This window comes from Lynx rufus, unplaced genomic scaffold (genome assembly GCF_022079265.1).
Source record: "Lynx rufus isolate CCGP_SWC_20201006 ecotype Redwood Valley unplaced genomic scaffold, mLynRuf1.p SCAF_11, whole genome shotgun sequence".
Lineage (NCBI taxonomy): Eukaryota > Metazoa > Chordata > Mammalia > Carnivora > Felidae > Lynx > Lynx rufus.
The window spans coordinates 55171114-55186155 of record NW_025814825.1 but is presented as its reverse complement, the minus strand read 5'-3'; the positions used below and the strand labels follow the sequence as shown (position 1 = coordinate 55186155).

The 15042-nt window shown below is 51.5% G+C and overlaps 1 protein-coding gene across 1 annotated transcript in view; it reads right to left on the bottom strand.

Moving 5' to 3' along the window:
- Window positions 1-7939, bottom strand: part of SLC18A2 (solute carrier family 18 member A2) — a 38789-nt gene extending 30850 nt beyond the window's left edge. The window contains exons 1-3 of the mRNA XM_047073501.1: window positions 7896-7939; window positions 7338-7473; window positions 5359-5710 (exon numbers count right to left, since the gene is read on the bottom strand). Coding sequence (XP_046929457.1) covers window positions 5359-5710; window positions 7338-7458 — 473 coding nt within the window. The 5' untranslated portion in view covers window positions 7459-7473; window positions 7896-7939. The remainder of the gene's footprint in view (window positions 1-5358; window positions 5711-7337; window positions 7474-7895) is intronic.
- Window positions 7940-15042: the final 7103 nt, after the last annotated feature.

The following is a 15042-nucleotide window of genomic DNA, read 5'->3' as shown; positions in this document are numbered from 1 at the left end:
GGGATCCAGAAGGGACGAGAGGAGGCATCTCCCTTCTTGATTACCTTCTAAAAGGCGGTACAGCAGGTGAACGTTAGTAAATGGAATGATTCATGTGCTAAGACGTACCAGGAAGCTGACTGTCGTTCGTAAGTAAAACAACATTCTTAGGTTTAGTCCTTAGGTCTGTCTTTTTCAGCTATTAGGTGCAGGCAGGGAGTTACGTGAGCCACGGACTTCTTACTTCCGTGGGCAGGACCCCTGTTCCCTGACACAGGGAACAAGTTTGGGGGGGGGGGGCGGCTCTGCTCCCGTTAGAAACACCTGATTCCACTGGCTGCTTCTCTGAGCTGGAGAAGCCAAGATATCCTAACACCACCATCCTAACAACATCTAGGATGGGAGAGCCCTTTCCAGAAGGGCTGGTTTCCCCGTCCACGGAGAAACTGAAAAGGTCACTGCTCATTCCCACAAAGCTCACTTCAGACCAACTGGCTGAGGCTAAAGAAAAAAAAAAAAAAAAAAACCATTACACCGAACGTTCTGTAGAGACTTCATGCCCTGTGGCTTCCTTCTTGTCATTCAGATGTTAGCTAAGATTTGTGACGAGAAATAACGGGCTCTCAAATATACTAGGTAACTATGGAAATAAATTAAGCCACTGATGCTGGCTTGATAAAAAGCAGACCACTGAGACAATGACAAGCTAAGGAGGAAGCCGAGGGAGCTGTCCCCCAGCACCCGCGGTTAACTCTTTCCCCAGCCCTGGGGCCAGCGCGTCCGGAATAGCTTTTGGTTCTCAAAAGGCAACTACTGTAGAAGCCCCATGTTAAACAAGTGAAGACCACAGGGCCACATTCTTAGGCAGGTTTACGGAGAGATACGTAAAGGTGCTTTTAATATCGTTGACCTGCCTGAATCCCCGCCTAGGTCTGCATACCCCTGAAATCCACTCGCGGGGCAGACGGTAAGAGTTCTCTTAACACACAGCGGCAATCGTGAAATGAGTAGACCGGAACTATAAAATAAGTCACACGAGCCTCTAAATTAATTAATTAATTAAATAACAATCAAGTCAACCAAGGCACCTGCAGGCTTTGCAAAGTGTGTTGTTGGATATGGGATCGCTACACTTGCCAAAATCAAGTTGGCTCCGTCTCTGGTCACGTGTTTTAGAGTAAAACCACGGTACCTGAGACCAAGTGAAATCAAGAATTGCCTGTGTCCATATGGGCAGCCCAATGAACACCCAAAACATTTCTCACGGATTGTCATTTCTTACTTGCAGGGTTTGGAACGAGAGCTCTTACCCAGTATGTCAAACAACAGACCGGCAGCTTGCTTCTCCCATCACCCACCCATAAAAGCCACTCATGCAACAGCCTCTTGACCACGAATAGGAGGGTCCGGGCTGGGACGCATGTGATGAGGGGGTCCCGCTTGCAGCACGAGGCTCTAGAGAGGAGTGGCCTTCAGCCGAGCCTCTCGGTAGCTCCCCCAGTCTTTGGGGATGTCTTTTCCCCTCTGTCAGAAGTGCTGCAGAGGGTGGCAAGCTGGGCCAGATCATACCAGGGGCTGGAAGAAGATATTTTTCTGGGGCTGGAGACATGAGGGAGGGTCCACGTCCAAAAAACCAGGCTGGTCTGTTTCTAAACTCCCTGCCTGCTGATTCAAAGTAGCAATCAACAACTATTTGGGCTTTCACTAGCTCGGCCTGGTACAATCAGAGAGAGCCCAGATACAAGAAGAACAGATTTCTGACTTGCACTGTTGATTCTGAGTAGCTCCATGTCAAAACTACAACACTTAAGCAGGTGGAAAGAATAGGAAGGAAGGAAGTCACCCAGACAGAGAGAGTCTGGACACTGGCTTTAGTCCTGCTGTCTGTCGCCAGGGGCAGTCCCTTTCTCTTCCCATGCGGCAAACTCCTCTGCCTAGAAGGTGGCAGGACTGGCCCCAAAGCCCTCACTCAGCCTCCTTCCTCTTCAGGCTCTGATGCCCCGTCTTTTTAACGCCTCCTTCTTTAATCAGAAACACATTAACCAACTGTAAAGTGCTGTTTTAAAAACACTTGTTCGCAACGCCGAAAACGTGCGTCACACACATCTCGTTCGTCATTGAAGATGCGATCGGCACAAATTACATCAAAAGACTATTTGCGGCGGCTCAGAAGGGCAAGTTCTGTAAAGGAAAGTGGGATGTATTGCTCCCCTGAGCAGAGCTGCCGAGAGCCCAGACTGCTGCAAGTTCCCTAAATCCATGTCTACTGGGCTTGGAAAATACACAAATCATGATCATTGTGAAGGAACAACAGAGTTCATGCTACAACACCAATGTGACAATTCGTCTGCATTTCCACATTACAAGGCAGTGCTACAGGAGGGATTTTAAATCTGCCGGGTAGCGGCGGGAACCAGATAGGGATTAAAATTTTGCTCTAGCTCAATTGCAAAGGGGACTACCCATCATAAGAATAGAATTGGGGCGCCTGGGTGGCTCAGTCAGTTGACGGTCTGACTCTTGATTTTGGCTCGGGTCATGATCCCAGGGTCATGAGACAGAGCCCCACACTTGGGCTCCGCACTGAGCGTGGAACCTGCTTAAAATTCTCTCTCTCTCGGTCTCCCTCTGCTCCTCTCCCCATCTCATGCTCTGGGGCGCCTGGGAGGCTCAGTCAGTTGAGTGTCCAACTCTGGCTTTCCTCTCAGGTCGGGATCTCACAGTCGTGTGATCAAGCTCCACATCGGGCTCCACACTGGGTCTTGCGCCTGCTTCAGATTCTGTCTCTCCATCTGCCCTCCCCTGCTCACAACATGCACATTCTCTCTCCCCCCTGCTCTCTAAAATAAAATATGGGGCGCCTGGGTGGCTCAGTCAGTTGAGCGTCCAACTTCGGCTCGGGTCATGATCTCACGATTCCTGGGTTCGAGCCCCGCGTCGGGCTCTGTGCTGACAGCTCGGAGCCTGGAGCCTGCTTCGGATTCTGTGTCTCCTGCTCCCTCTGCCCCTCCCCCGCTCACACTTTGTCTCGCTGTTTCTCAAAAATAAATAAATGTAAAAAAAAAAAATTTTTTTTAAAGATTAAAAAAATAAAATAAAAACCAAGCATAAACTGAATTTCACAGATCACAAAACAAAATTAGGTTTCTCTTGGAATTCTTTTTTTTTGTTTTTAAGCCCGAAACAGGAGTCTTGGGTAGCTACAACATCAAAGCATTTGGAATATTTAATAGGCAAACAGTCTCACCGGCTTTAAACAAGCTTCTTCCCCATGGCATAAGCAAAGCATTAAGAACAAGAATAGGGTTTTTAAAAAAGCTTTTCACATTTGCATTTGGAAGACTGGAACACACCATTTCGGCTGAGTTTCTAAGTACTGCATTACACCGTACAGCTAAGAATATTCGTGCCCAAGTGATTGGCAAGACATTATGACAGTCATGTCCTCAATTTTCCTCATATAGGATTTGAGCTGTTTGCTCTCTCGGAATACAAAACCCGGAGACATTTTCTGTAATTACACAGGATGCGTGTTAAAGAAGCACTCTTAAGGGCTGAGGAAAGAAAGAAAAACAACCCCACGACTACCGAGGTCTGTTTGGTTTTCCTGCCGAAGAACAGAGGGAAACGGCACCTGGCGGACAGTGTTTCTGGGTGGCCTCGCAGAGCACCTGTCCTTGCGGGGCGGATTTGCCTAGCGTATTTTACGTGGCAAATTCATACTATTGCTGGACACAGGAGGGCTGGACACAGCTTGGGACTGTTCAAATTTATTCAATGGCATTACCCAGTCCAGAGAAACAAACCGCGGAAGCTTAAAACGTGCTTCCCTCCAAATGGCCGTGGGTATGTGACCAGCACCCTGTGTGTGTGTCCGAGGGCGGCGGCAGGTGGGGCGGGGGTGGGGGCGGGGGAGGTCAGAGCCGTCTAAGCCTCTGCACCACCGCAGACCTCCTCTGCCCCGCCCCAGAGCTGGCCCCTGCTCTCCCAAGGGCCCCATGCTTGCTTTAACGCTCTGTTGTTACAATCTCGAAACGCTCTGTATCTGAACAAAGAGCCCCGCAGATTGCGGAGCTGGGCCCGCACGCCCTAATCCAGGCCAAAGAAACGTAAGGATGGCCCTGATCCCAGCTTGCACAGGTTGACCTACTGAAAACTGTGCTTGGTTCACGGACTCCAACGTGGCTTTGGAACCTCTAGTGGCTCTCAAGTGCACCCCCCCCCACCCCACACACACACACCAACAAAACCCCCTCCTCTCTCTGCTTGGCACTCAGGGCCTCTTATAGCCTTGCCCTGCCCCGTCCCCACTTGCCCCGCCTTCCTTATTCAGCCCACCCTTCTACGTTCTCTTTTCCGGCTGTCATCTTGGTCTCTGCTCATGTGTCTGGGCCTGGTTCACAAGTAGGATTCCAGGCACTCCCCTCTCTACTGTTTTTTGGTTTGTTTGCGTTTCTGCCTTTCAGGCTACAACGTTTATATGGCAGTCTGCCCCCACCACTCATACTGTACCAGCTCTTCGCAGCTGACACCTTCAGGGATTGCCCTCTCCCTTTCTCTGCAAGTGCCCTGCCCTGTGCTTTCCAGCCCCTGCCGTACCAGGCAGAGCTAGGCCAGCTGGGCTGCAAAGGCTACTTGCTGGATGGCCACCGACAGTGGAGGCGGGAACAATTATTCAAGAGGAGGCGGGTCCCCCCCAAAACATCCAAAGCATCCAGATTAAAATAAAGCTAGTTTGGGCGTTATCTGGGGGCATTAGCGGTGGGTTTGAGCCAGAAAACAGGCTCGATACGCTCCTCTTTGTGCGTGTGGACACAGCTGAGTAACCGGCAAGGGGGCTCATGACATGCTGTGGCCTCGGCGTGAGCTTAGGGGTCCATCTTTGCAGCAGGATTACTGGTCTTCCCCACTCTCTCCCTGGCCGTCTTGACCCTTCCCCACACCGGCACTAAAGCAAACCACCTTGGCTTTCGAGAAGGAAGCGGACGGCCAGAGGAAGAAGAAAACACGAAGGCGGGTGACACACGGAGCCCAACGATGATGCCACGGCGGCTGCCGCCCAAGGGCAAGTCTGACAAATGTACTAACGCGACACAGCATTTGGACGGAATCAACGTGCTGCCACCCGGGGAGGGCCTCTTTATTCTGTTTTAGTATTTCCTTACTTTGTGAGCAAGAGAGGGGGCAACAAAAAAGGCTGAACACGTGGGAAATCACGATGAAGGAAAGAAACCCCAAAGAAGGAGATCGGGTTTCCCCCAGCTCACCCACCACTGGTTTTCCGCACTCTGATAAATGAAGGAGAAACAGAATCCCAAAGAGCAATGACCTGGGAAGGACATGAATAGAAGTCTCCTTGGCCAAAATAACGGAACCTACCTGTTGGTCAACAGTCCTATGAAGGGGTTGGTGAGGAGCTGGATGGTGGCTTTAGAGGCAAACAGCAGGCCAACTTGAACGTTTTCATTCAGGAGGTCTTTGTTTTCGCTGGGACAGTCAGAAGGCGCGGCGGACGTGTTCGTCACCGTGTGCTGGGTGCTGGCCGCAGGCGGTGGCCCCCACTGTAGCTCTCCGGTGCTATTCCCGGTGACCATTGTGGTGTTGTCGTAATAAGAGAAGATGTTCTGGAAGCGGCCCGAGGTAGACGCCATGAGCACTGGCTTGGCGGTCTGGACTTCTGAGGCATTTTTCTCGTGATTAATGCTGTACAAGTAACTCGGGATGATAGGGACTGGGGACAAAAGCAGAACAAGAAGGTCAGGGCTGCACGGAAACCACCTGTCATCAGGACAAATGACAGCAAAACCACAGTCGCATCAAATGCCAAACGAGGCCCAGGGAGGTCTGCCCCCACGACGACACCCCTGCCTGGACCCCGGGATAATCTCACAGCGCTGAGCTCTGGCCAGAGAGAGCAGAGCCCCGGGAGGCTGGGAGCGCTCTGTCTGCCCTCAGGGCCGGTGACTGTGCAGAAGTGACCTGCCCCGGATTCTTGTCCTTTGTGGGGTTTCTCATTACAGGGCTCCCTTACAGGAATATTTTAGGAAAGGAAAATGTGGTCTGAATTCTGCTCAGGGCCGACCTGGGATCAACGAGAGCTCCTCAGGGAGGGACTCAGACCTTCAAATGAATGAAGCGAGGAAACAGAAACCTAAATTTCATTATGTGTCTTAGGGAAAAATAAACCCACAGGAGAAGGAACGATTTGGAGATTCTGCGACAGGCCCACTTCATCTTTCTGTTACCTGAGTGGGAGTCTGCGATTTGTCGGCCAACCCGGAAGATGTAGAAATTCCGGAGACTTCCACCCAGGCAAAGAAAAACGGATGTTAAAGCGCCTGTGGGCACCTGCTGACAGAGCACTCAACACAAAGGAGAAGCAAGGCTGTTCCTGAAGTCAGATGAGCCCTATCACTCTGATAATCCCGCAGGTGGGAATCCATGAGAGGAGAGAAGGGAAATAACCCACCCGGAGAATACAAACTAAAAAAAGAATTACTCATTAAAACTGCGGGTATTTAATTTTTTTTAACATTTATTCATTTATGAGAGACAGAGAGCACAGGCAGGGTAGGGGCAGAGAGAGAGAGGGAGACACAGAATCCCAAGCAGGCTCCAGGCTCGAGCTGTCAGCACAGAGCCTGACGTGGGGGCTTGAACTCGTAAACCATGAGATCATGACCTGAGCTGAAGTCAGATGTTTAACCGACCGAGCCACCCAGGCACCCCTAAAACTGTGGGCATTTTTAAGGAAAAGCATACCAAATGCTTTGCTGTTAAGAGGGCTAATTAAGAGACCTGGATTTTAATTCGCCTCTCAAAAATCCATTACAGGAAAAAGACTAAAACCAACACCCTTCAAACTGTTCTGGTAAAGGTCCTACAATGTTTCCATCTCAAGCCATGCACCGATACAATATATTTAAATGTCACTTCCTTTTTTCCGGGGAGAGAGGTTGACTTGCTCCTTTAAATGTTAAGCCAAACTGTCAGCCCACCTTGCTGGTTAGCATAGTAACTATCGTAACGTGATCTGGAACCCTGGGAATTGCCAGTTCGTAGTAGAAATCTTTTTCATCGCGGTCAAAGCAGGCGGGGGGCGGGAAGCAGGAAATTATCAGGAGGAAACACAAGTTCTGGGTCTTAACAGATGTCACATTTTTTGACCTGACCACCAGGAAGACGAAGCCACAAAACGCGGCTGCGAGTCGCCCAGCGCGGCAGACTCGGGGGTGGAAGGGGATGCGGTTTTTTTTTTGCAAAGCGTGTTCTGCAACTTTCGCGGGGGGCGCGCTCGGGTAGGTGGAGCCCCCAGGGAAGGGGCACCCGGGGAGCGGGGCCGGCCGGTGCGAACGTACCCACGACCGTGAGCAGCATGTTGTCCAGCAGCAGCGCGAGGAACACGATGAACAGGATGAGCTTCCGTGAGTGGCGGCTCTCCAGCAGCCGGCGGAGCAGCGCCAGCTCGCTCAGGGCCATGGCTCCGAGGCCGGGCTGCGGGCGCGGCGCGCGGTGAGGGGCCGCGGCGGGTGTCGGGGGCTCCCGGCGCCCGCAACGCCCCGACCTCACCGGGGCGGAAGGAACGGTCCCGGGGCCGCGCGAACGGGCGTCCCAGCCTCGGTTCACCTGCGGCGGGCGCGTTCTCGGGGGCACCTGCGCTCCGGATCCTTGCCGCCCGCGAGCGGCGTCGGGGCCCCCCCAACCCGGGGCCGACAGGGGGGCGGTCCCGCTCTCCGCCGCCCTCGAGGTCCCACTCCTGCCACCGAGCGCTCCCAAAGCGCCGCGGGCCCCCGCGCCCCGTGCGTCCTGCGCCCCGGCGCCCCCCGGCCGCCCCGGAGACGGAGACCCTCCCGCCCCTGGGGTTCTTCCCCGCCCTCCGCCGGGCCCCGCTGTCCCCGCGCCGGGTCCCGCGTTACCTCGGGGTCGCCTGCCCTGCGCCGTGGGCTCCGTCCGTCCGCGCGGCTCCGGGTAGCGGTCTCCACCCCAGCGCCCCGCGCCGCCGCCGCCCGCTTTAGCCGGTCCGGCTCTGACGTCACGGCCGACGGGGGCGGGAGGGCGTCACCTTCCAGCCCCGGCCTCAGCCCCCCGCCCGGACCAGCGCTGGCCTACCCGGCTCTCCGCCCCCGACCGACGGCGCCCCATCCGGAGCCGCCCGGGGGGAGGGGGGGAAGGGGGGGGCGTCAAGGGAAGAAGTCAGAGCCCCCACAGCGGACGTCAAGAGTCCTGGGGTTAAGGTCAGGGGCCAAGATGAGGAGTCGGGGATGAGTGCTTTCACCTGGTCCCAGGTAGGGGCTGGCTGCAGCTGCTCTTTGAGCCTCGTGCCCCTGAGCTTGGCCGTGAGGACCTGAAGGCTGATGGATGAGAGTGCCAGGGAAGGGGCTCAGAGGGTGTTGGGAGCCAGGGACAGATCTCTGGGAGGGAAGCCACTCAGCACCCCGCGGCTCCCGTGCTCGCCCACCCCTGGAGCAGGATGCAGGGTGTCACTGTGAGCCTTTGGGCACCCTCGAGTAGGAGATGCGGAAACAGGGAGAAAGGGGACACCTCTCAGTGTCACCGCTCCCCACCCCGCTCCCCACTGGGAGGATGTGAAGACCCCAGGCCCTGGAGCCTAGGACTCAGGAAGTAGGAGCAGCAGGCCTGGGCCTCTGGGGCCACCAGGAGTATGTCACCCTGGACAGAGGACACTAGAGGCCAGGAAAGTGCGAGGCCTCTCAGTAAAAGGACTGAGGAGGCAGCCGGCCCAGACCCTGTGCGCTGCAGTCCTCTGCTGTGCCCGGTGCCCGCGGAGTCTGGTCAAGACAGGCACGGTGCCTGCTGGGGGGTGATGGGCAGCTGTAATCCTCACTTGCCAGGGGTAAGAACCCACCTTTGAGAAACAGACAGATGTCCCCCTGACGTAGCTGGACCTTTGGAGGTCCTTCTAGGGCGTGGGAGGGGCCGGAGCCGTTTCCCTGGAAAGCCACTTCGAATCGATGTTACCCTGCTGCGGCCTCCTAGCAGCGGAGCCCGGCCTTGTTTTATTAATCTTGGCTTCTTGTCAGGTGGAGGGCTGCTCACAGCAGAGGGTGATGAGTGGTGCTCCCCGCCCTCTCCCCTCCTCCCTTCCGCGCACCCCCCATGCTTCCCACTGCTGCCCCTGATGTGTGAGAAAGATGGCTGGATAAGTAAGTAGGTCAGTAACATGGGGACTCCGGGATGTCCCAGGATGTGTCACCTTAAATATTAAACAGAGAGAGAAGGAAAACCACTTAGGAGGAGAGAGCAGATGGCAGGGAGCCGCGGAGATGGCTGTGGAGGGTATCACACTCAGGAAAGCGCCTGGAGTTTCAGAGCCCAGAGAATCTGAGGTGTCACGGTTAAGGGCTCTTACAAGGATGCCCGGCTCCCATTCTGCTACTTCCTTGATAGGTGACCTTGGGCAAGTTATTTATCTTCTCTGTGCCTTGGTTTCCCCATCTTTAAAATGGGGACACTAACTGGGCCGGGTGCAGGGGTGTGGTGAAGATTAAATGGGAATCCCTGAACGCAGGGCCCCGCACAAAGGGAGAGCTTGGTGCGTCTGCCGTTCATGCATCCGATAAGTATTTATTGAGCACTTACTACGTGCCAGGCACTATGGTTGATGCTGGGGAGACAGTAATGGTGTAAGCGAGGAAAATCGCTGTTCTGGGGGTGCCTGTACCTTCTGCTGGCAGTGTCGTCCACACAGGAGAACACAGGAGGGCACACCGACTCCGGCCCGGCTGGCTGGAGGCATCTGGCACCGGGGAAAATGCTACTGTCTGTGTTTACTCCCTTCGATCTCGGCCACCACACCTGCAACACCAAGGCCCACAACAGGGTCTCCAAACTTTTTGTGGATACCCACGAAAGAATCCTCTAAAAATATGTATGCCCCACCACATATCTGAGTTGGAATCTAAAATGTTTTTTTTTAATAAATGTAAATGGTTTGGGTTATAGTGTATATATTGACCTTATAAACCGTCGTAACTCTCATTTAAATGTACCAGATGGAAGGGGCGCCCGGGTGGCTCGGTCGGACTAGCATCCGACTTCGGCTCAGGTCACGATCTCACGCACAGTTCGTGGGTTTGAGCCCCACCTCGGGCCCTGGGCCGACAGCTCAGAGCCTGGAGCCTGCTCGGATTCTGCTTCAGATTTTGTGTCTCCCTCTCTCTCTGCCCCTCCCCTGCTCGTGCTCTCTTTGTCTCTCAAAAATAAACAAACATTAAACAAAATTAAATGTACCCGATAAAGCATAAATGGTACACGGATGCAAAAACCACGTTTTATACTTAAAAATACACGGGGCGCCTGGGTGGCGCAGTCGGTTAAGCGTCCGACTTCAGCCAGGTCACGATCTCGCGGTCCGTGAGTTCGAGCCCCGCGTCAGGCTCTGGGCTGATGGCTGGGAGCCTGGAGCCTGTTTCCGATTCTGTGTCTCCCTCTCTCTCTGCCCCTCCCCCGTTCATGCTCTGTCTCTCTCTGTCCCAAAAGTAAATAAACATTGAAAAAAAAAATTAAAAATACAATGAAGTTTCCTTCAACAGTCAAAAAATTTACATTATATTCTTTATGCCTTCAAATATTTCATTCCATTTCAACAGAATTTTATCCAGCTGTAATGATTTTATCACTTAACGTCTTAATTCACTACCTTGTGTATTAAATGAACTGTAACAAATTATGAATATGCATTAGCTTTAAAAAATTTGTGGGGGGGCGCCGGGGTCACTCAGTCAGTTGAGTGTCAGACTCTTGATTTCAGCTCAGATCATGATCCCAGGGTTGTGGGATCGAGCCCTGCATCAGGCTGGGGGCTGAGCACGGAGCCTGCTTAAGATTCGCCTTCTCTCTCTCCCTCTCTCTCTCTCTCCCCTTCTGCCTCTCTCCCCTGCTCGCATGCACTCTCAAATTTAAAAAAGTTTAAAAATATTTTTATGGCCATAAGTTTCTAATTTTTCAAATCGCCTTTAATATCATGTTATTATAACAATCATTATTAGTATATAAATGATGAAGGCATCATGCACATATGAATTTTGGTAATTATTAAACATAATAAGGAAAAATGTAATCAAAATGCATGACTGAGTGAGATGGTTGGGTGGGGGTTTTTGGAGCCTTTGATAAAACAGACACTAACATTGCTTCCGGACGGACATTCTTACGCCGCAGGACAATGTAATACAGTAAGGTGGTAAGAATCAGGTGGGGTGAGAGGTGAGCCAGCGGGAGACAGGAGACGGTTGAAAGAGGAGGGGGTAAAGGAGTACCCTCCTGCCTCCACCTGGGTCCATCTCAGCCTGATCGTGTAAATTGAGGGTCTCCCATGACTCAGGCAGCCTTCATATATACCCAGTGTCCTGGCATTCCAGGTCGAAGATCCAGCCTTGGAAGTGCAGTCTGGTCTGGGTCTTTGGGACTCCACAACCTTCTCCTAAATCACTTAGCACCTGGCTTCCCCTTCAGCCACACTGGTTCCTCTCAGTGCTTCTCTGCCTCAGGGCCTTTGCACTGTTCCCTGTGCCTGAGAAGTTCTTCCTCTTCTTCCCCTAGTTATCTCCTCAAACTTCATTATCGGCCCTAATGTCACTTCCTAGGAAAAGCTCTCCTTTCGTGGACCCCACCTCCACCAACAGACAGTTCCCTCTCCGTTAAGCCCTCACGGAACTGTTACTTCCTCCAGAACTTGTCTATCCATGAGGAACAATATTCCCATAAGTACGATCAATGATCTCTGTCTCTCCAAGTATCCGGACAAGGGACATTCGTTGCTCATCACTGAGATTCCCAAATCTCATTAAATACCTGTAAAGAGGATGTGCACGGAGCAGGCAGGGTTCCCTTCCGATGCAGAGCCATGGGAACCAGAGAGAAATCACCTTTGCCAGAAGGGGAAGGTTCTGTTCCAGCCCAACCTCTCCCCTCCGCCCCCTACAGGCTACTCCTTGAGGAGCGGGCTCTGAGAAAGCCTCCTAGTAACACATTTGTTCTCCCCGGGAACTCAGACTGGTGTGTTCGGTCACAGAGCCTCCTGCCTCCACCTGCTCCCACCTTTTCCAAACATAGGGGGTAGGAAGGTACAAAGGTTGACTTTTTTTCAGCGAATTTCAATATTTAGGAATGATAAGGCATGAATGAGAGGGAGCTGCTAGGAACATAGCAGCTATTTGAAAGAGGCATCATTTGAGATAAACTAGCCTGAATCTAAGCTATCGATGGCATCCTGGCTGGGTCACTTTTACAAGTTCTGTGACTCTGGGTATATACTAAATCCCTTGTGCCTTATTTCTCATCTGTCCCTCAAGCATGATAAAAGGTCCCCCTCCCAGAATTGTTGTGGGGACTCAGGGAGATGATGCTTGCATCGTGCTGCTTGCACAGCAGACGTTCACGCTCATTAAATGTTCTCTGGTATGGGACGCAGACCCGTGAAAAGATGCCCAACGTCACTCATCATCAGGGAATGCAAATCAAAACCACAATGAGATGTCACCTCACACCTGTCAGGACGGCTAAACTCAAAACCACGAGAAACAACAGGTGTTGGCGAGGAGGTGGAGGAAAAGGACCCTCTTGAACTTTGGGTGGGAAAGCAAGCTGGTGCAGCCAATGTAGAAGACAGGATGGAGGTGCCTCAAAAAGTTAAAAATAGAACCACCCCATGATCCAGGAATTGCACTACCGGGTAATAACCCCCCAAATTCAAAAATAATACTTCAAGGGGACACATGCACCCCTATGTTTCTGGCAGCATAATTTATAATAGCCAAATTATGGAAGCAGCCCAAGTGTCAACTGACTGGTGAATAAAGAAGGGTGGTGTGTGTGTATATATGCGTATATGTATGTGTGTGTGTGTGTGTGTGTGTGTGTAGGAATATTACTCAGCCATAAAAAAGAACGAGATCTGGCCATTTTGCAATGACATGGATGGAGCTAGAGAGCATAATGCCAAGCAAAATAAGTCCGAGAAAAACAAATACCATGTGATTTCACTTATATGCGGAATTTAAGGAGCAAAACAAATGAGCAAAGGGAAAAAAAGAGAAGGAAGGAGAGAAGCAAACGAAGAAACAAACTCTTTACTATAGAGAACAAACTGATGGTTACAGGTCGAAGGGGGGTGGATAAATAGGATATGGGAACTAAGGAGCGCACTTGTGATGAGGACTGGGTAATGTACAGAAGTGTTGAATATTGTACACCTGAAACTAAATATAACACTGTTAACTATACTGAAATTAAAACAAAATGAAATGAAATTTTTAAAAGGTGTTCTCTGGCATAGGAAAAGTGCCCGTGCTGAATAAAGACATGGAAGGGATAGGTGGTCCGTGGGGAAAGTTCTCAGGTACTCCCACAATGAGAGAACTTGGAATTAAGGAAAACAAACATCTCCTGGGCATTAAACTGTGAAATGCAAATACTGGTCAGAGCAGAAATGAACAAAGGCACCCTGAAGAGACACAATGGTCCCGAAGCTAGCAAAACCTGATGTCCTCGTTAACACACAGGTAGAGGTAGGAGATGGTGTACCCAGTGGAGAGCCAGGCACAGGGTGGAACAGGCAGTTCATAGAAGGGGAAGCCCAAATGGCTACCACACTCATGAGGAGACACTCAGGCACAGCGGTGATCAGAGGAATGCCGATCAATCAAACAGCACAGTGAGAAACAGCCCAACACCCATCAACCTGGCAGCAATTAGGAAGGTGGTAACTGCCATTTGTGGGTGAAGATGTGAGGAAATGGAGATTCTTACCTTGGGGGTAGGGTGGGGACCGTACAGCCTTTCTGGAGGACGATCAGGACCGCTTGGTGGAATTAAGTCAGCGTGCACCCTCTGATCCAACAACGTCTCTCCCTGTCTGTGTCTCGGGGAAATCCCTGAAGGGGCAAGATCAGGGCTACTCATTGTAGTGTCGTCTGCAGCAATGCGCAGCTGGAGGCAATCCTGGTTTCTATCGCTAGGGACTAAATAAATACGTGAAATGGGGAGAAGTACCACGTAGCCATCAGAGGCGGCATACAGGATGACCAGCATGTCTGCACCGAAGTCACAAAGGCTTGAGTCCTGAAGGAGGAGAGGGCAGAGAAGAGCAAGTTTGTTGGCATGACTCCGTGCTGGCTCATCAAAAGTGCAGGAACATCACTGCATATTTTGGGGCTTCGTTCCCATTCAAGGCTATGCAGGGGGCGTGGGTGCCTTTGGGGGGAGGGGGGGCCAGCGTGGGGATCAGGGATGAGGTGGGAAAGTGGAAAGAAGTAGAAATAAACCCAGAAAGGGGCCTGGCAAGGACCAATGACCACAGTGTGCACAGAACTGAGACAGATGGTCAGTCCTCTGTGCACAAGTTTCCTTTCCGTGGATGCCTGGAAAAGACAAAGGCTTTCAGTGCAGGGATGGCTGTCCTGAGAACATGGGCCACGTGTGGACCACATGTGGACCAGGCCTCCCAGGGACGGGCAGGGCTGTGCTCTGTCTCAAGCCCGACTGAAGGGACACCCAGATCTTCTGGAAAGAATGAAGAGCTTTGGGAAAGGTAAATTAAAATAGCTGGCTAAATGCAAACGACTCATCTTTTCCCTTTATAAACATTTAACTGTTTAAAAGTAGAACAGTGTCAAGAAAGAAAGGTATAACACGGTCTTGAGGGATTTCGGACATGTTTAGACGTGTTACTTATAATGACTGCCACTTAAAGGGTGAGGGTGGTTATGAGGCTATAAAGTAGCTAGACTTCTATACGTCACATGCAGTGGTGTGTCATTAACTGTTAATGGACTGTTAAAAGTTAAGGATGTATATTGTCATCTCTAGAGCCATCACCGTAAAAAATAAATATACAGGAGAAGAGCTAAACAGCTACCAGGAAATTAAAATTAAATGGAGTTCTAGAAAGTATTCACGTAATTTTAAAAGGCAGGAAAGGAGGGACACAAAGGAGTCGAGTAGAAAACGATAAATAAAATGATAGATGACATCCAGCCATACCCAAAATTACATTAAGTGTTAATGGACACTACAATTAAAAGACGGAAATTGTCAGAATAG